Source organism: Scyliorhinus canicula, chromosome 14 (assembly GCF_902713615.1).
Source record: "Scyliorhinus canicula chromosome 14, sScyCan1.1, whole genome shotgun sequence".
Classification (NCBI taxonomy): Eukaryota; Metazoa; Chordata; class Chondrichthyes; order Carcharhiniformes; family Scyliorhinidae; genus Scyliorhinus; species Scyliorhinus canicula.
In genome coordinates this window covers 64,893,640-64,913,837 of record NC_052159.1, presented here as the reverse complement: position 1 = coordinate 64,913,837, position 20,198 = coordinate 64,893,640, and the positions used below count along the sequence as shown (strand labels likewise).

The 20,198-nt window shown below is 45.9% G+C and overlaps 1 protein-coding gene across 2 annotated transcripts in view; it reads left to right on the top strand.

Annotated features, from left to right (window-relative positions):
* The window catches only part of LOC119977114 (cytoplasmic dynein 2 heavy chain 1), a 734,352-nt gene that overhangs the window by 329,261 nt on the left and 384,893 nt on the right, over positions 1 to 20,198 (top strand). For both annotated transcript variants that reach the window (XM_038817726.1, XM_038817724.1), the window contains exons 60-63: positions 1,190 to 1,276; positions 1,717 to 1,843; positions 14,391 to 14,532; positions 17,570 to 17,679. In XM_038817726.1, the coding sequence (XP_038673654.1) occupies positions 1,190 to 1,276; positions 1,717 to 1,843; positions 14,391 to 14,532; positions 17,570 to 17,679 (466 nt within the window). The remainder of the gene's footprint in view (positions 1 to 1,189; positions 1,277 to 1,716; positions 1,844 to 14,390; positions 14,533 to 17,569; positions 17,680 to 20,198) is intronic.

Here is a 20,198-nt window from a genome sequence, read left to right as displayed (position 1 = left end):
CCCTCTCATGATGGAGACCAGAGGTAATGGAGATGCTGCAGTGCATCTTATGCTTTCCAAAGTCTTCACATGAAATGAAAATGAAAATTGCTTATTGTCACAAGTATGCTTCAAATGAAGTTTCTGTGAAAAGCCCCTAGTCGCCACATTCCAGCATCTGTTCGGGAAGGCTGGTACGGGAATTGAACCGTGCTGCCGGCCTGCCTTGGTCTGCTTTAAAAGCCAGTTATTTAGCCCAGTGTGCTAAACCAGCCCCAGTGATTACCATCCTTCTGGTAATGTGACAACCAGAATTGAACACTATATTCCAAGTGTGGCCTAACTAAGTTTTTATACAGCTGCCGCATAACTTGCCAATTTTTATACTCAATGCCCTGGCCGATTTAAGGCATGATGTGGAGATGCCGGCGTTGGACTGGGGTGGGCACAGTAAGAAGTCTTACAACACCAGTTTAAAGTCCAACAGGTTTGCACTCACCTGATGAAGCAGCTACGCTCCAAAAGCTAGTGACTTTATCCTGGAGTTGTAAGACTTCTTACTGCCCGATGAAGGCAAGCATGCCATATCCCTTCTTGACTACCTTCTCGACCTGCTTTGCCACTTTCAGTGACTTATGGACCTATAAACCCAGATCCCTTTGTCTGTCAATACCCTCAAGTGTTCTGCCATTTATTGTGTATTTCCTTCATGCATTACCTCACATTTTCCGGATTAAATTCCATCTGCCATCTCTCCGCCCAAGTCCCCAACCAATCTATATCCTGCTGTATCCTCTGACAGTCCTCTTTGCTATCTGCAATTCCACCAACCTTTGTGTCGTCCGCAAACCTACTAATTAGACCACTTGTTGTGGCTTTAATCCTCCATTTCGATTATGACACATTCTATAATGTACTATAATGTTGCTGAGATAAAGACAGGCTGACAGGCTGACCATGTGGAAAGGGCATGGAGATGGGTGCAATTACATTTAAACTACTCAGGAATTATGCTATATTTCAATTATACTGTTGTTATAACGCAAATAGTTCTTTATAATAGTTCACATTGAAACCTTTTTCTTGTCATTTGGATGACCTAGTGATAGATTGATGTATTGTTCTATTTAATGATATTTGATGTGTGTTTCTCATTCCCAAGTCATTTTTAGCATGTATGTCTTCAGCTTTTTGTTTTCTTCCTGACCAGAAACTTAAATAAAACTGAAGAAAGAAAACAGAATCTGGAAACCAAGCTCTGCAGTGTGGGACGGAAAGTGGCTGAACTTAAAGAAAAGTAAACATTTACCTGAACACATTTTTCCAGAATAAAGAATGCAAAATTATACATCTTAATATTAACTCAGATCATACAGAATACAGGAGAAGGCCATATTTGCCATCATGCCTATACACCTCTTTGTTGGAACAATCTAAAACTAACACAACAGCCTCACTCTTGCCCCATAAACTTGTAGATTCCCCAACTTCAAATATTTACCTAAGTTACCTTAAAAGAAGCAATGATTTTTCCTTCAACTATTCCCAATAGCAAAGTATTCCATACTGCAAACAACCTTCTGTGTAAGTAAACTTCTGATCCATTCCCTGACTCTTTCGGCAATCATTTTAAATTGATGATTTTTTTGTCGCTGGCTGTCCTTGATTATTCAATGCATTTCTAAATATTTATTAAATTTATAATTTAGTCTGAAATAATTTCACCATTTTAAATAGATTCCAGATCAGGACAACTGAAGCTGCTAAACTGGAAGCAGAAGTAAATAAAGCTCAGGAGACTATAGAGGCAGCTGAAAAACTGATAGGCCAGCTTGATGGGGAACACAGAAGGTGGAATGCACAAGTAAGTTTTATCTTTGAAATTAGGTAAGAATTTTTGGATAATACTTTCTTGTAGTCTTGCAATTGCTGTAATTTTTTATGACCATATGACTTCATATTTCTAGAAAGATGCTTGTCATGTAACTAAGAAAGTTCAGCTTACAATTTGGAAAAGGTTGAAGTTTTAATTTCACCTTCAATTTATTTGGTTAACATAGTAGACCAATGGATTTGTTATTTGTTGAATTTTACAATTTCAAGTAGTGACTTTCTCAAGAACTATTGATTGTCATTAGGATTTTGAAAAAAAAGGAACTACAGCATGGAAATAAGCTTAGCTCAACCTGTCTGTGTCAGTGTTCATCCTACACAACAGCAATACTGCTAATTCTATATCCTCACTCTGTTAAAATGTCATCATTTATCATAGAATATTCAGAACCATTGATATTCTTCATTTAATTGAAAGGTTATTTGCATCTCCTGCTGATAAAAATATGGCTTTAAGATTAAAACAAACGTTGGTGTCCTGATGTTTCAGTAATTGAATAGGTAAATTTGTTATATTAAAAATCACATTGTGGGGATCATCAGAAATCACATTGTGGTGGGAGTCAAGTTTTGCTTGTGTTTGAAAGCACACGTGGATCCTTGCCTTTCTCAACCTCACATAATGTGAATATGAAGTCAAATTGATGGCCTTTATTTTCAATTGTTGGCAAAATAGAGTGAAAGCTATATTTTTCCATGTCAAAAACTACAATACTTTTGTTTCATCTTTTCTCTCATCCTATTATCTTTCCTTCCCTTACTCGTTCTGTATTTTCTCTTCTGTTGCTTAATTTCTTATTTTTCTTTATATTTTTCTTTTTATCTCCTCATTTTCTATTTCTATCTTCAAAGCATTTCTTTCTGTAAATGTTAATGCTGCAGATAAATTTTGCTTTCTGACAGTGTAGAGAAGAAGGATAGAGTGAATTCTGCTGTGGGTCTATTCAGAATCTACTGCACCAGTGAAATGTATTTGCTAAAACTACAGCGCTGGCAGTTTTGATTGGAGCATTTCAGTGACAGCACAAGAGGGTGAAAGTTACACAAATTTCTTGTATGATTGCAAAAGTTAAAAAAAATATATTTTTGATCTCCTTTTTCACATTTTCATCCAAATTTAAACCCACCAACAAACAATCAACAGTAACAAAAACAATGTCAAACCCCTGCTCAACAATCCCTTCCTACCAGAAACACCCAAACAACATCCAACATTTTAAATAAAAACATCAAAGAAAAAGAATCAGGAATCCATCACCCATACATAGTCAGCAACAACATACAGCCCAACCCCCCCCAACCCACCTCCTAATGTTTGATGTCATCCAATTCTTGAAAGTGCATAATACACAAAGCCCATGAATTGTAGAACACTTCCATCCTTCCTCTCAACTCAACTTCACCTTCTCGAGTGTTAAAAACTTCAACAGATCCCCCCGCCATGCCAGGGCACAGGGTGGAGAGACTGACCTTCACCCCAACAGGACCCGCCTTCGGGCGATCAGCGAGGCCAAGGCTAAAACATCTGGCTCTTCACCAGCTTCCAACTCTGGCCGATACGATACCCTGAATATGTCCTCCAGAAGACTTGGCTCAAACCTCACATGTACCATCTTTGAAATTACTCTGAAAACCTCCCCCCTATACCCTTCCAGCTTTGGACAGGACCAAGACATATGAACATTGTTTGCAGGCACCCGTCAATGCTCACGAACATCCTCTACCCCCTCAAAGAGTAGGCTCAGCCTTGCCTTTGTGAGGTATACACCACCTTCAGCTGTATCAACCCCAACCTCGCGCACAAAGTTAAGGCATTCACCCTCCGGAGCATCTCACACCGCAACCCCTCCTCCATGCCCTCTCCCAACTCTTCCTCCCACTTTGTCTTAATCCCCTCCAGCGGTGCCTTCTCTTCTCCCAGAATCGCCCCATAAATCGCCGACACCACCCCCTTCTCCATTCCCCTTTCGTCAGCACCGCCTCCAACAGTGTGGAGGCCAGCACCACCGGAAAGCTCTGCATATTCTTTGTGAAATCTCCGACCTGCATATACCTAAACATTTCCTCTTGCCCGAACCCATATTTCGCCTCCAGTTCCTTCAGTCCCACAAACCGGCCCTCCAGAAACAAATCCTTTAGTGCCCTGACTCCCTTCTCCTGCCATCTCCGAAAACTCCCATCCCACTTCCCTGGCTCAAATCTGTGATTCACCTGAATCGACATTTCCCTTGACCCCGCTCCAGCCATAAATGTTGGTGCAACTGCCTCCACATTTTCAATTTGCTACTTCTACCGCACTCCGAGTATTTCCCGGGGCCATCGGGAGCGGCGCTGTTGCCAACGCCCTCAGCCGACCCCCTGCACAGACTCTCCTCCATTCGCACCCACTGGGAGTCCCCCCCTCCAATCCAGCTCTTCACCTTCTCCGAGTTCGCCGCCCAGTGATAATATAGTAAATTTGGAAGACCCAACTCCCCTGACTGCCATCCTCTCTGCAACAGCACCTTCCTAATTCTAGCCGCCTTCCCCCCATATAAACGAGGTAATCTTCTTTTCAACCTCCTTGAATAATGCCTTTGTCAGGAAGATCGGCAGCTAATGAAAAAGAAACAAAATCACGGCAACATGTTCATGTTATTTTCCCTTTTTTAAAATAAATTTAGATTACCCAATTCATTTGTTCCAATTAAGGGGCAATTTAGCATGGTCAATCCAGCTAGCCTGCACATCTTTGGGTTGTGGGGGCGAAACCCACGCAACACGGGGAGAATGTGCAAACTCCACACGGACAGTGACCCAGAGCCGGGATCGAACCTGGGACCTTGGCGCCGTGAGGCAGCAGTGCTACTCACTGTGCCACCATGCTGCCGCAACACATCTATTTTAACCGCTTGTACCCGACCTGCCGGCGACAGAGGGAGACCATCCTACCTTGTAGGATCTGCTTTCACCCTCCCCACCAAACTAGTAATGTTATACTTATGGAGCCCCCTCCCCAATCCCCTGCCACCTGCACCCCCAGATATCTAAAGTGAGTACCCGCCCTATGGAATAGTAGCCCCCCCACCCCTGCCCCCGCCCCTGGCTGAGACATCACAAAGTATTCACTTTTCTCTAGAGCAAAATATCCCAAAATCATGTTATTCATGCGGACACTCTCCCTTGACTCCCTATACAGCAGCCTTACCCAATCTACAAATTGTGACCCAATCCCAAACTACTCCATAATTGCCATCAAATACCCTCACTCTACTCGGTCAAACGCTTGCTTGGCGTTCAATGCCACACACACCTCTGTCTCCCTTCCCTCCGCCGGTCCCATAACCACATTCAGTACCCTCCTAATGTTCGAAAAGAGCTGCCTCGCCTTCACAAACCCCATCTGATCTTCACCCATCACCTTCGGGAGACACTCCTCCAACCAACCCGCCAACACCTTTGCATACACATTCAAATGTGATACGGGCCTATACGACCCACATTCTGTCGGACCCTTATCCTTCTTGAGCAACAGGGAGATCATGCCTGCCCCAAAGTCTGTGGCAACATCCCCACCATCAGCGGCGCCAACTTATCTTTAAATTTGTTTTAATACTCCACCGGAAACCCATCTGGCCCTGCTCCCTTTCCCGACTGCATCTTCCCAATCGCATCTTTTATCTCCTGCTCTGCTATCACCCCATCCAATATTTCCCTATCCCCCTCCCCCAACTTCGGGTATTCCAAACCATCCAGGAATTCCTGCATCTCCCAATCCCCCTCAGGTGGCTCCAACCTATACAATCTCTAGTAAAACTCCTTAAACACCCTATTAATCTGATCCGGAGCCACCACCAATTTCCCTGCCCTATCCCGCACTTGAACAATTTTCCTCGCCTCTGCCTCCCTCCGAAGCTGACCTGCCAACATGCACCCTGCCTTCTCTCCATATTCGTAAACCGCTCCACCTGCCCACCTCAATTGGCGCACCACCTTCCTTGTGGACAGCCGGTCAAAACTCACCTTCTGGGGCTCGGCCGGCGCTGGAATGGTTGGCAACGCGCCAACCGGCACCGAAGGGCCTCTGCCGGCCGGCGCGAGTTGGCGCATGCGCAGGAGTGCCAGCGTGTTCCCAGAACCGCTGGAGAGATTTCTGCGCATGCGCAGGAGGTTTCTTCTCCGCGGCGGCCATGGTGGTGCTTTACACAGGCCAGCGCGGAGGGAAAGAGTACCCCCACGGCACAGGCCCGCCCGCAGATCGAAGGGCCCCGATCGTGGGCCAGGCCACCGTGCCCCCCCCTCCCCGACCCCCCCCCCCCGGGGCCGGATCCCCCCGCGCCCTCCCCGAGGACCCCGCAGGCCGACTTCAGAGCCGGTACAGACCTGGTCTAATCCGGCGGGACTGGCCGAAAACAGGCGGCCGCTCGGCCCATCGGGGACCGGAGAATCGCCGGGGGAGCCACTGCCAACGGCCCCCAACGGGCATGCGCGATCCCCGCTCCGCCAAAAAAACGGCGCCAGAGAATTCGGCAGCCGGCATCAGAGTGGCGGGGCGGATTCACGCTGCCCCCCCCGGCGATTCTCCGACCTGGCAGGGGGTCAGAGAATCCCGCCCATGAACTCTCTGGAAATAATCACGATTCCTGTCGTCAATCCCGTGCACAACTAGTGCAAGCTCAAAATTACCAACTATATGTACCTTTTAAAGTTCATTTGAAAACAAAAGAGGTTAAATTGGTCTGCATAATAGGTAAGAAGTACACTGACTGGAAGGCATAATGACATATTTTGATATCTGTAGTGCCGGTCTTAAAACCTGCTTCTTGAATCATTCCCTTGGTAATGCCCCCAGTGAAGTTCTTTGGATTATTTGACTAACTACAGATATCTCAAAAGTGCAAGTTACTGCATTAGAAGTGATATCCATATAGCACATTACGCTATTTAAATATTTGCAAACTTCCCAAAGGTCTGCAATTTCAAGTTGTCAAAATAGATCCCGCATATATCATTACAAGTGGCAGATAAGGGTCAGTGTGATTTTCTATAAAATTCCAACGATGTCTTCAGCAATGCTATGTGAAATGAAATGAAATGAATGAATTAAATGAAAATCGCTTATTGTCACAAGTAGGCTTCAAATCAAGTTATTGTGAAAAGCCCCTCGTCGCCACATTCCGGCGCCTGTTCGGGGAGGCTGGTACGGGAATTGAACTTTGCTGCTGGCCTGCCTTGGTCTGCTTTCAAAGCCAGCGATTTAGCCCTGTGCTAAACCAGCCCCAGAATACACCAGCACAGGAATTGAACCCATGCTGTTGGCCTTATTCTGCATCACAAACCAGGTACCCAGCCAACTGAGCTAAACCAGCCTCTTGGCTGATGTTGGGTGTTAGCTTGGGCGTTAGCTTGATGTAGACAATATAAAAATGGTTAATAGATAAGGTTTTCTTTTAAAATGCTAATTGGATTTTTAAAAATATTAATTTTTTGAGAAAACTTTCTTAAGCTTGTTTTGGCACTTCCCAAAAACGTTTAAAAAAATAATTTGTGTGGGCATCGCTGGTTAGGCCAGCATTTATTGCACATCGCTAGTTGCCCTTCAGAAGGTGGTGGTGAATTCCTTCTTGAACTGCTGCAGTACTTGAGGTATAGGTACACCCACTGTGCTGTTAGGGAGAGAGTTCCAGTATGTTGCCCCAGCCAGTGAAGGAACGGCGATATATTTCTAAGTCAGGATGGTGAGTGATTTGGAGGGGTGGGGTTCCCAGGTATCTGCTACTCATGTACTTGTTGGTGGTAATGGTCGTGGGTTTGGAAGATGCTGTCTAAGGAACCTTGTTGAGTTCTTACAGTGCACTTGGTAGATGGTACACATGGCTGCCACTGTTCGGCGGTGGTGGAGGGTTTGAATGTTCGTGGAAGGGGGAACAATCAAGTGGGCTGCTTTGTCCTGGATGATGTTGCGCTTCTTGAGTGTTGTTGGAGCTGCACTCATGCAGGCAAGTGGAGAGTATTCCAGCACACTCCTTACTTGTGCCTTGTACATGGTGGACAGGCTTTGGAGGTCAGGAAGTGAGTTGCTCGCCGTAGGATTCCTTGCCTTTGGCTTGCCCTTGTAGCCACATTAATAAATTAATGGGTAATTTTCCACATTGCCAATATTAATGTGGCTAATCCAGTTCAGTTTCTGATCAGTGGTAACCTCCAGGATATTGATTGTGGGGATTCAGCGATGGTAATGTCATTGCATGTCAAGGGGTGATGGTTAGGAGATGGTCATTGCCTGGCACTTATGTGACATGAATGCAACTTTCCACATCAGCCCAAACCTGGAATGGTACTGAACATTAGGCAATCATCCGCAGCCATTCCCATTTCTGACCTTATGATGGAAGGGAGGTCATCGATGAAGCAGCTGAAGATGTTTGGGCCTAGGACACTACCCTGAGGAATTCCTGCAGTGATATCCTGGAGCTGAGATGATTGACTTCCAACCACCACAACACCTTTCTTTGTGCCATATATGACTCCAACCAGCAGAGTGTTTTCTCCCTGATTCCCATTGACACCAATTTAGATAGGGCTCCTTAATGCCATACTCAGTCAAATGCTGCCTTCCTCCGTGAGCAGGTTATTGCTGAGTAAGTGTCGCTTGATAGCACTGCTGATGACTCTTTCCATCACTTTGCTGATGATGGAGAGTAGACTAATACGGCGGTAATTGGCTGGGTTGCATTTGTCCTGGGTAATTTTCCACATTGCCAATATTGGAGATGTACTGGAACAGCTTGGCTAGGGGTGCAGCAAGTTGTGGAGCACACGTCTTCAGTAGTCTTGCTGGGATATTGTCAGTGCCCATAGCCTTTGCAGTATCCTGTACCTTCAGCCATTTCTTGATATCACGTGGCGTGAATCGTATTGACTGAAGACTGATATCTGTGATGCTGGAGACCACCAGAGGAGACTAAGATGGATCATCCACTCGGCTCTTCTAGCTGAAGATTGTTTGATTGCCTCATGTGTGCTGGGCTCCACCATCCTTGAGGATGGAGCCTCCTCCTCCAGTGAGTTGTTTAATTTCCCACCACCATTCATGGCTGGATATGGCAGGATTATGGAGCTTAGATCTGCTGTGTTTGTTGTGGAATAGAACATAGAACAGTACAGCACAGAACAGGCCCTTCGGCCCTCGATGTTGTGCCGAGCAATGATCACCCTACCCAAACCCACGTATCCACCCTATACCCGTAACCCAACAACCCCCCCCCCCCCCCCCCCCCCCAACCTTACTTTTTAGGACACTAGGGGAAATTTAGCATGGCCAATCCACCTAACCCGCACATTTTTGGACTGTGGGAGGAAACCGGAGCACCCGGAGGAAACCCACGCGCACACGGGGAGGACGTGCAGACTCCGCACAGAGTGACCCAGCCGGGAATCAAACCTGGGACCCTGGAGCTGTAAAGCATTTATGCTAACCACCATGCTACCGTGCTGCCCCTTAGCTTAGCTCTGTCTATTCCTTGCTGCTTATGCTGTATGGCAGATGAGTAGTCTTGTATTGTAGCTTCACCAGGTTGACACCTGAGTTTTTGATATGTCTGATGTTGCTCCTGACATGCTCTGCTGTGCTCTTCATTCAACCAGGGTTGATCCCCTGGCTTGGTGGTAATGGGAGAGTGGGGGATATGCCAGGCCATGAGATTGCAGATTGTGGTTGAATACCATTCGGCTGCTGCTGATTGATCATATGGGAGTTGCGGGATCTGTTTGAAGTCTGTCCCATTTAGCATGGTGGTAGTGCCACACAACACGTTGGAGGATGTCCTCAATGTGAAGACAGGATTTTGTCTCCACAAGGACTATGCGGTGGTCATTTCTACCGATTTTGCAGCAGGCAGATTGGTGAGTGTCATGTGAATGTCCCTTTAAGAAAAGTGTGCTTTATCAAATGACTGCAATGATGTCATTGTGTAGGTGGAGCTGGGCTCTGCTCTGCTTTTTACTTTCATTTCGTGCTAAAAGCTGTTTTTGCTCAGTGTTTAGTTTCACTTTCAGTTGGAGAGCTGCATTCAAACAAGATGCTGCATATCTCTCTCTCTCTAAAGAATGACTCCAGATCACTTGATGATTTCAAAGTAATATCTGTTTCTGTAAGGAATGCAAACCTACTGTCTTTGTTAAAAAGGGTTTTTTGACTTATGGATATTGTTAGGAAAGTTATTAAGGGTTATCTATAGAGTATTGTATCTTTGGGGATTATCTGTGTTGGTAGTTTGTAAGATGTTTACAGTGTGTTTATAAAATGCTAACTGGATTCATAGAATAAACATTGTTTTTGTTTAAAAATACTTCTGGTTCTCTGTTTCACCACACCTGTGAAGTGGGCCCTTCTGCTCCCCATAACCATAATCTATATAGGCTGTGGGTCAGGTGAACTCAATAATATATTTTGGTGTTCTCTAAGCCCTGGCCCATAATATGAAGATGAGGTCAAGTATGTTTTTCCCTCTTGTTAGTCCCTCATCCCCTGCTGGAGTCCCAGTCCAGCAGCTATGTCTTTTAGGACCTGGACAGCTTGGCCTGTGGTGGTACTACAGAGCCACTCTTGTTGATGGACATTGAAATCTCCCACCCAGAGCATATTCTGCACCCTTGCCACCCTCAGTGCTTCCTCCAAGTGGTGTTCAACATGGAAGAGTACCGATTCATCAGTTGATGGTGGCTTGTACGTGGTTATCAGCAGGAGGTTTCTTTGCCCATGTTTAACCTGAAGCTATGAGACTTCATGGGGTCCAGAGTTGATGTTGAGGATTCCCAAGCAACTCCCTCCCGACTGTATACGACTGTGCCACTATCTCTGCTGGCTCTGTCCTGCAAGTGAGACAGGACATACTCCGGAATGGTGATAGTAATGCCTGAGACATTGTCTGTAAAATATGAATCTGTGAGTATGACTATGTCAGGCTGTTGCTTAACTAGTCTGAGTGACAGCTTTCCCAGCTTTGGCACAAGCCCCCAGATGTTAGTAAGGAGGCCTTTGCAGAGTCGACAGGGCTGGGTTGATATTGTCATGCCTGGTGGTCCATCCAGTTTCATTCCTTTTTTGTAGTTTTTCCAAGTTTTCGTCGCAGTTGCATACAGAGAACAGAGAGAACAGTACAGCACAGAACAGGCCCTTCGGCCCTCGATGTTGTGCCGAGCAATGATCACCCCACTCGAACCCACATATCCACCCTATACCCGTAACCGAACAACCCCCCCCCCCCTTAACCTTACTTTTTAGGACACTACGGACAATTTAGCATGGCCAATCCACCTAACCCAATTGAGTGGCTTGCTAAAGGACATTAGTGAACTCACAGGTAGATCCACAACTTGATCTGACACTGAATTTTACAAAGCATTAAGACACTGGGTTCGCTAACTACCTGGTTTAAATGTAACTTCAACTGATTTTGGGGGAAGACCCTGCAGAACAAGACCAAGATATCGCAGAGCAGAATCAGGGTCCAGAGGCTGCATCAGCCTTGCAGGGGGCATGAAGGTGTTGAAGAAGTCCAAAGGTCTACCGTACCCGTGTCACCTTCACGGTGCTGTCTTTCACCATCTGCTGTCGAAGACTCTGCCTACTGAAGGAGAATGTGCGGCACCTGTGTATTTCCTCGAGGGCTAGGCGCCATGTGGCGGTGGAGGACTCCCTCTAGCCATCAAGGTCATGGCATCCCTCAACACCTGCATCAGGGGGTCCTTTCAGGGCTTCACAGACGTCTTCCCATAATTACATCTCTGAGGTGATAGAAACACAGTATATACGGGCTCTGGACCACATGCACTTTGACCTGGACCAGGTGTAGCAGGAAGAGAAGGCTACACAAGAACATTGTGATCCCTCTGAGATCAGGGGATAGCTGAGATATCAATCATCAGGATGCTGGGGCTGGGAATCCTTGAGTACCTGCTGCCTGGTCAATGCAGGAGGGTGACGGTGACTCACAGTGAGGAATGATCTATGCTGCTCCTCACTGCTGCATACATCTGCCTCTTATCTGTCTGCTGCCAGCATGCTGCCTCACGGCCCTTGATTGAGTGCGGTTCTGCGCTACATTTCTTTGTCCCTGCGCTCTACAGGGTGATGGGACCATTGAGGGTCTAGGATTCACAGACTCATGGCCATGTCCTATCATTACGATTGAAACATTCACTTTCAGATGGCCTAATCATCTCAGGGGCATGGAGGGCCTGTGAGAACAGCTGTGTCCCGATGCGCAGAAGCACCATTCTATTGGGAGGTGTGTTAAAGATTCTGAGGTGTTAAAGTGAATGACAATAATATTTAATATAGTGACAATGTCCTCCAACACCTAATGTCTAACTTCACCTCTGCCTATGCTGTGCCCCTAAAACACTTGCGAGCCCTCCGAATACATCTCGGTGTATTTGCAGGATCAGAGGTGGAGGCAGCGTGCTGCCTTCAATGCCCTGTTGACTGAGATGCCATTGGCAGACGTCCTTTGGAGGGTTGAGTCCTGGGGGGCCTGGCCTATTTTCGGGTGGCACTGATGTAGCATCACCCTGTTTTATCCTCTCTGCTTGAGTTGTGCTGGTCTCAGGAAGGGAGGATTCAGATTGTCTGGGCACTCTCGGGGTCCCCTTGGTGGAAGCCTCTAGCCTGTGCTCCAGTGGATCATCTATCCTCCGGGTGATCGTGGGCCCCAGGGTACTCCATGGGATGGACCGTCATCTGGAGTAAGCTCCAGAAGCCTCAGTGCCACCTGGTGCTGCCAGTCCTGGAGGCCCATCATTGTCTGCACTATGCAGTTGAACCCTCAGCCATCATTCTCAGGGACTCAGCTATGCTTCGGAGCTCTTCTGACATAAACCTGACCTTGAGCCTCAGGCTTTCCACTGGGGAAGCCACCCTTCGTGGTGGCCTGGGCGCCACACATTTACGGCACCATCTTCTCCGATGGCTTTGGGCTTTGGGATTCCTCCATTCAGCCTTGCTGTCACGGGAGTGTCGCTGACACCCCCTCATGCTATACCCGGCTCTGCCTTCGCATTTGATGCAACTGAGATACGAACGTGTCCAAAGGCATGGCACCTGGCTGAGTCCTGGAATCCAGCAAACCGTTGACTGTCCAATCCCTGGGATGCTCCTGCCCTCACCTTATGTGCATCATTAGGGTTCGGGTTAGGGTCAGAAGCAGTGTGGGGCTCACCAGCTAGTGACCCAGAGGTCTGCTTGCAAAGATCTCCACCAAGGTGCATGTCTCTGAGCTGGTGGATGATACGGGTGATAATCATGATGCGTCTTCGCTGTCCTCATCCAACATCTTCTCCGAGGTTGTGTGGAGGGTGGATCACTGCTGGTGAGCAGGCCATACTGACTAGGGAATGTTCCTGCAAGGGAAGGGGTTGTGTATTAGTACATGGCCAGGTCAATGGTCTGGGATACACAGAACTCACTTGAGATTGGTCAACTGGGTGAACTTGCAGTGGCTTCTCATTTCTCTCTCTTAGGCCCACCTTGCTCTCAGCATAGGCTTGCTCCTCCCCTGTGAGCTCTATGCATCGCTCCTCAAAAGGAGACACGATTTTCAGCTGGGACATCCCATTGCCCATCGTCTCTCGCTCATTGCGGTTGTGGACAAGCTAATCCTGCAAGAACACAAATGGGGATGATGTTCACCAGGAGCTGGACACCTGGTGGATCAGATATCGAAGATACCTGGCATGTGCGGGCACTGCGCATAAGCAGGGAGGATAACTGAAGAGGAGTGCCAGGGGGTGTGGGAAAGCTTGAAAAAGGTCAGGGGTTGGGTCCCTGCTAGGTGGCAGCATGGGGTGTCCATGTGACATTTCGAAGGGTGACAGCAAGCTGTAGTGCAGAGAGAATACAGGGAGAACGTACCCAGGCAGAAAGAAGTAGGTCATTCATCTTCTTGTGGCATTGCAACCCCGTCCTCATGTGGAGGCTGTTGGCACTGACCACTGTTGTGACCATCTCCCAGGTGCGATTTGTTATCTTGCTGGAGGGATATTTGCCTGTCCGAAGGTGTATTGTTGCCCATCTCTCCTCCACGGCACCCAGCATAAGGGTGCAGGCCCCCCTCTGTGAAGCTTGGAACTGGCTTTCTCGCTGCCATCCTCCTGGTTTGAATGAGAGCAATTGCTGTGCAGCTGTTCAAATATGGTGCCCCCTTCATTAAAGTGCTCAGTTGGTCCCGGGATGGTGAATTAGACGCTCCGCACCTCAGGCACAGCCTTTTTTACATGGGGAAAAGTGATTTTCTCCAAGTGCCAGAAATTGCCGTCCGGATTGCACTGCCAGGGTCAGCGGGAATAGCACTGGGTTTCAGGCCAATATTGACACATTTTGGGGGGAAATTCCATCCAATGTCTCGGCATACCCTTGAAGAATGACAGTTTGGACCAGAGAGTTTTCAATATCTTTAGAATCGTGCCTTCAAGAGGATAAGAGAAAGCAAGAAAATAATAAATGAATGATCTAATGCCTTTTCCTTTCATTTTTCAAGGTAGCAGAGATCACAGAAGAGTTAAATACCTTGCCGAAGAGAGCACAACTGTCTGCTGCTTTTATCACCTATCTGTCTGCCGCTCCTGAAGATCAGAGAAAAGCCAGTTTGGAGGAATGGATGAGATCATCAGACCTTCAAAGTGAATATAATATACACTTTTATTAAATTTGTTTGGTGGCTGTATAATCTGCTGAAGTACATTCTCTCTGTTATCTATTCATAAGATTGCTACTCACATTGCATTCAACATTAGAAAAAAAGGAACCAGAAGAAATAGAATAGATTGTCCATAGTAATTTACTTTTGTTTTATAAATAACTTCCTACATTTGCAAACAGGTGTTATTAGAACTCAGGGGGCGGGATTCTCTAATAATGGGGCTATATCCCTACTCCAGCAATAAAACACGGGCGTTTCACTGGACTTTCTCCTACCTGAAGGGGGCTAGCAGGGCCCCAGAGTATTCCACGCAGTTCTGCCTGCCGATACAGGGCCCTGAACTTCCGGTCGGGAGTCCGCGCATGTGGACGGCGGAGGCCTTTGGCGGCCGCCCCGCGCGACATGGCGGACTCACACCGCTGACCGGACCGACAATATAGCCCCCCCCCCACCCCCCGAGATTGCGTGTGCCCGTGGATCGGTGGTCCCAGATTGCTAGCCTGGCCGTCCCTGAGTCCGCAGCCGCCGCCGACCATTCCCGACAGGCAAAACGTGGTTAACCACGTCGTTGGAAACTCGGGCAGTTTTCTTCGGTGAATCGCGGGGGGGCCTCTGTTAATGGCCCCCTACCCACGCCGCGTAGACCGTGCGCGGCGATTTGTGGCAATTTTCCGGGGACCGGAGAATCGCAGGAGCGACGACGCGCCGGTTTTTGCCGTCAACGCCCATACTCCTCCCCCGCGCCGATCGCGATTTCGGTGCAGAAGCTCGGAGAATTCCGCCCAGGGTTTTCACGTTTTAGCTCAGTTGGCTGGACAACTGGTTCATGATGCAGAGCGAGGCCAACAGCACAGGTTCAATTCCTGTACCGGCTGAGGTTATTCATGAACCTTGCATTCTCAACCTTGCCCCTCACCTGAGGTGTGGTGACCCTCATGTCAATTCACCACCAGTCAGCTTTCCCCGTCAAAGGAGAAAGCAGACTATGGTCATCTGGAACTATGGCAAATTTACTTACTTGTTTTTTACTCAAACATTAATTGTTCAGAATTAAAACTGAATTCATATAGTAGTAAAATTATGCCGTTACTGTGTATTTAATTAACTTGGGAAATGCGACACAGATTTTATTAATTAGAAAGCAAGTTTACCAGCTAAAGTATAGTAACCGGTATGAAAATTGTTGATCCTCGTCATACTATAGCTTTTTCAGATATGGGTAAATGAGACATTAGGCACATTGCCCGACTTTTGTATCAGAACATGAAAATGAGATTATTTTGCTGATAGTATGATCCTGGCTGTACCCAAAACTCTTAATGATCCATAAGTAACTATTTTCTAGTGTAGAGTATCTGTGCCTGAATACCTGAAACCCTGCTCTGCTGCAGTAACGGTGGAAATCACAATCGGTTACCAATCTTGATGACCATCTAGTGTAGCATCTGCTTCAGTAGCACTGCTTCCCCACGTTTCAAATATCAGCTCTTTCTTGATATTTTTGGGTGTAAGAGCACAATTTTAAAATGCACAGATGACCGCAATCTTGGAAATATTGTGAACACAAAGGAGGGGAGTGATGAACTTCAAGATGACTTGGGCCAGAATTTTACATTTCCCCCTCAGCGAGGGCACGGGGCGTAAAATTGCATGATTCCATCCGAGATCCCACCTGCACTGAACCAGACGCAACTTTACAATGGGGCAGGCAGGACCTTGGATGGAAAACCCACCTCTGTCCCTATTAAGTCCCTTAAGTGTTCAATTTAGGGCATTTTCCTGCCCAGCTTCAATTTTCAGGATGCCAATTAGATAAAGTCTTTACCCTTGATCTTGGGCAGGAAAGGGTGGAGTTGGTGCTTCAATCTAACGTCCAGTTCAGATTTGGGGTACCTTCCCGCAGGGATCTGGGAGCTCTGGCCCTCCCTCCATCCCTCCCCTCACCCCGGCATACTCCCCGACAGTGTGGGGGAACAGGCCTCCATCATAGCCCCCTATTATTCATCAGGGTACCTACAAACCCCTTGTTTTCATCCCCTACCTTTTGTGTTCTTCCTATCCTGGTCTTTCAAACTTGACCCCCTCCTTGTCCATGCTAGGACCCCTCCTCCAGTTCCTACCCCATGCCCCCTGCAGATACCTAGTCCCTGGTTTCCTGGCACTTAAGATTTGTGGGATGGGCAGCATGGTGGCGCAGTGGGTTAGCCCTGCTGCCTCACGGCGCTGAGGTCCCAGGTTCGATCCCGGCTCTGGGTTACTGTCCATGTGGAGTTTGCACATTCTCCCCGTGTTTGCGTGGGTTTCTCCCCCACAACCCAAAGATGTGCAGGGTAGGTGGATTGGCCACGCTAAATTGCCCCTTAATTGGAAAAAATTAATTGGGTACTCTAAATTTATTTTAAAAAAGATTTGTGGGACTACCTGTAGTCCCATTAATAGCTAGTGCTCCCACTGGCGTTGCTGAAACTACAGAGCTGCCAGCCAGTCTGATTGAACAATAGCTCTCTGAAGTGGGACTTCCTCCTGTGTGAAGGCAGAAGTCTGACCTTCAGCTAATCCATGGAGCATTAAAATGCTGTGGGGCTGCTGTCATGCGTGGGGTTGTGTTCCTGTTGGCACGCCCTTCTATCTGAAAAATGTTGCCTAGCGTTTATGTACTGCAAATTATACAAAGAAAATAGCCTCTGGTAAACCAAGGCAGCAACAGTGATCAATTATTTACCTATTTTTTAGTACATTTTCTGGCTGAGAAGATTTCAAAAGGACCAAATTATCTGTAGCTAGAAGAAAATAGTAGCTGGGAGGGAAGGGGAAGATTTATTTGTTGGTGGCATTGTGCTGTACGTGGTGACAATGATAGAGGATGATGCCTTGGACGTGAAGGCTGGTGGATTGAAGCTGAAGCAAAGGTGGGCTTTGTAATGGTTATGGGAGAAAGGGGAAGGGTGAGGGTGGATGTGTAGGAAATGAAGCAAGTTGTTGTCTACATGTTTATAATTTGGCATTCATTTGAGCAGAATTTGATCTACGTCATTTTCTCTACACTGAGAGCGAGCAATTGATTTGGAAGAGTGAAGGATTACCTTCAGATGACCTGTCTGTGGAAAATGCTCTTGTCATCTTACAGGTAATTTATTTCGCTTATCTTTTCTGACTGCGAACAATATTAATACTTTTGAAACAGAAGGGAGTTTTGTCTGTTCTGTATATTTTGTGAACTAATACAAAATTTTTGAAAACGCTTTTTTTCATTGTTACAAGGATGTGCTTTTTAAAATACAATATAATTCTTTATTCTTCTTTTTATGGCTATATTAAAAAGAAATAAACTGTAATCCTATTAAGACAATAGCCGATGGCCAGAGAACTGCAATATACAAATTGCATTCCACTAAGTGGGGTGAAAAGGAGTAGACGCTTAATCCCCCTGGTGAGTGTGAAGGACCCCATGTCCTATAGTTTTTTTACACTATTATTATGGGCCCGGGCTTAGAGAACATCATAAGTATATCATGGAGTTCACCTGACCCACATATTTTCATAGATTTTGGTTATGGGGAGCACAAGGGCCCACTCTACAGGTGTGATGCAACAGAGATCTAAAGTATTTTTAAACAAAATCAACATTTATTCTATGAATCCAGTTAACATTTTATAAACACACAGTAAACATTTTATCAACTACCAACCCTGATACCCCCCCAAAGATTTGTACTCTATAGGTAACCCTTAGTAATTATCCTAACAACATCCATAAGTCAAAGACCCTTTTTAACAAAGACAGAACGTTTGCATTCCTTACAGAAACAGGTATTACTTTAAGTGATCTGGGGACAATCTTTAGCATGCAGAGAGAGAGGCCAAAATACACCTCCTTGGTTTGAATGCAGCTCCAACTGAAAACAAAACTAAAACTCAGAGCCAAAAACAGCTTCCAGCTCAAAACGAAAGTAAAAAGCTGAGCCAGAGCCCAGCTTCACCCACACACTAGCATCACTGCAGCCACTTGAGAAGACAAACATTTCTTAAAGTGGCATTCCCATGACACTATGCTGAAATGTTTCAACCATTTCTAAGATGAGACACCAAAATGCAATTACCTGTTCTAAAAATAATGATGGCAGCAGACATGGATTAATCCAATTTCTCAGGAATAAACAGCCAACATGATTTTTAAGAACTAGTTAGCAAGCCAGAGAGATCAGAATGCCGTACTGAAAGTTTATTTTTTAAATTTGGGTGGTAGTTTCAGTAAACGTATCTTTGTTTAAACTCAGAAAATCTTTCTGACTATTTCTTTAATATTTGAAACTGTATTGGGACTCCTGCCGTATAGGCAAAACAAAAAATTCACAAAAAACACTGTTATGGTACATTTGTACATCTGGAATGGTAGAATAAGGGAGTTGTTTTTAAGCCTCTTCACATGATCATAACATTATATTTTTAATAAAGCTTACATAAAGTTAGGAATATCTATAATTTACACAAAATCCCTCAACTGTCTTCAGTTCTTTGAATTTTGTTTAAATTGGTTTTGTTGTGGCTTTGACTCTTTCTAACTAGTAATAAAAGTTCACACCCATGTCAAGCATCATGTTTTCTGAGTTTACTTATTCAATTCTTATAAGATTACTAAATGTATAAATGATGTAAAATGATTTGCATTATTTAATCTGTACCTTAATTTACTAAACATGTTTTCTTCATCAATTATAGAGAACGAGAAGAAAAGTATTTCAAAAAGGCAAATTGGAATGTTGCTTATAAATTGTTCATTGGCTTTTGTTCTTAATTAAAAAATGCAATGGGAAAATTGTAACCTATCACATTGAGCAGAAACAGGATGGTTAGGTGGGCAGAGCCACATTTTAACTGCTCACTGAAGTTAAGTGGACAATGCGCTGGCCAGAAACAGGTAGATAACTCATGAATTGATGCAAATCAGGTTTCTTGGTACCTTAAGTCAATGGGACCCAAATTCTATATTAACCTGCCATTTTGTCCATTCCTGCCCACTGGCCAGATCCCACTTTCTGAATGTTTCAAGCAGCAAGCTGGGCTAAGGCCCAGAGTAAAATAATATGGGGCCTCAAACCTAGGTGTACCTGTCCAGTTTTCACTCATCGCGATCATACAGTTAGAATTGATGTCAATTTCTTGAAAGTCAGGTACTCACAGTGGTACAAAACCCAGATATTTGTGCCACTATTCAAAACATGTGTGAGGTTGTCCATTTTGGAAGGACAAATAGGAATGCGGAATACAGGGTTAACGGTAGGGTTCTTGGCAATGTGGAGGAGCAGAGAGCTCTTGGGGTCTATGTTCATAGATCTTTGAAAGTTGCCACTCAAGTGGATAGAGCTGTGAAGAAGGCCTATGGTGTGCTAGCGTTCATTAGCAGAGGGATTGAATTTAAGAGCCGTGAGGTGATGATGCAGCTGTACAAAACCTTGGTCAGGCCACATTTGGAGTACTGTGTGCAGTTCTGGTCCCCTCATTTTAGGAAGGATGTGGAAGCTTTGGAAAAGGTGCAAAGGAGATTTACCAGGATGTTGCCTGGAATGGAGAGTAGGTCATACGAGAAAAGGTTGAGGGTGCTAGGCCTTTTCTCATTAGAACGGAGAAGGCTGAGGGGCGACTTGA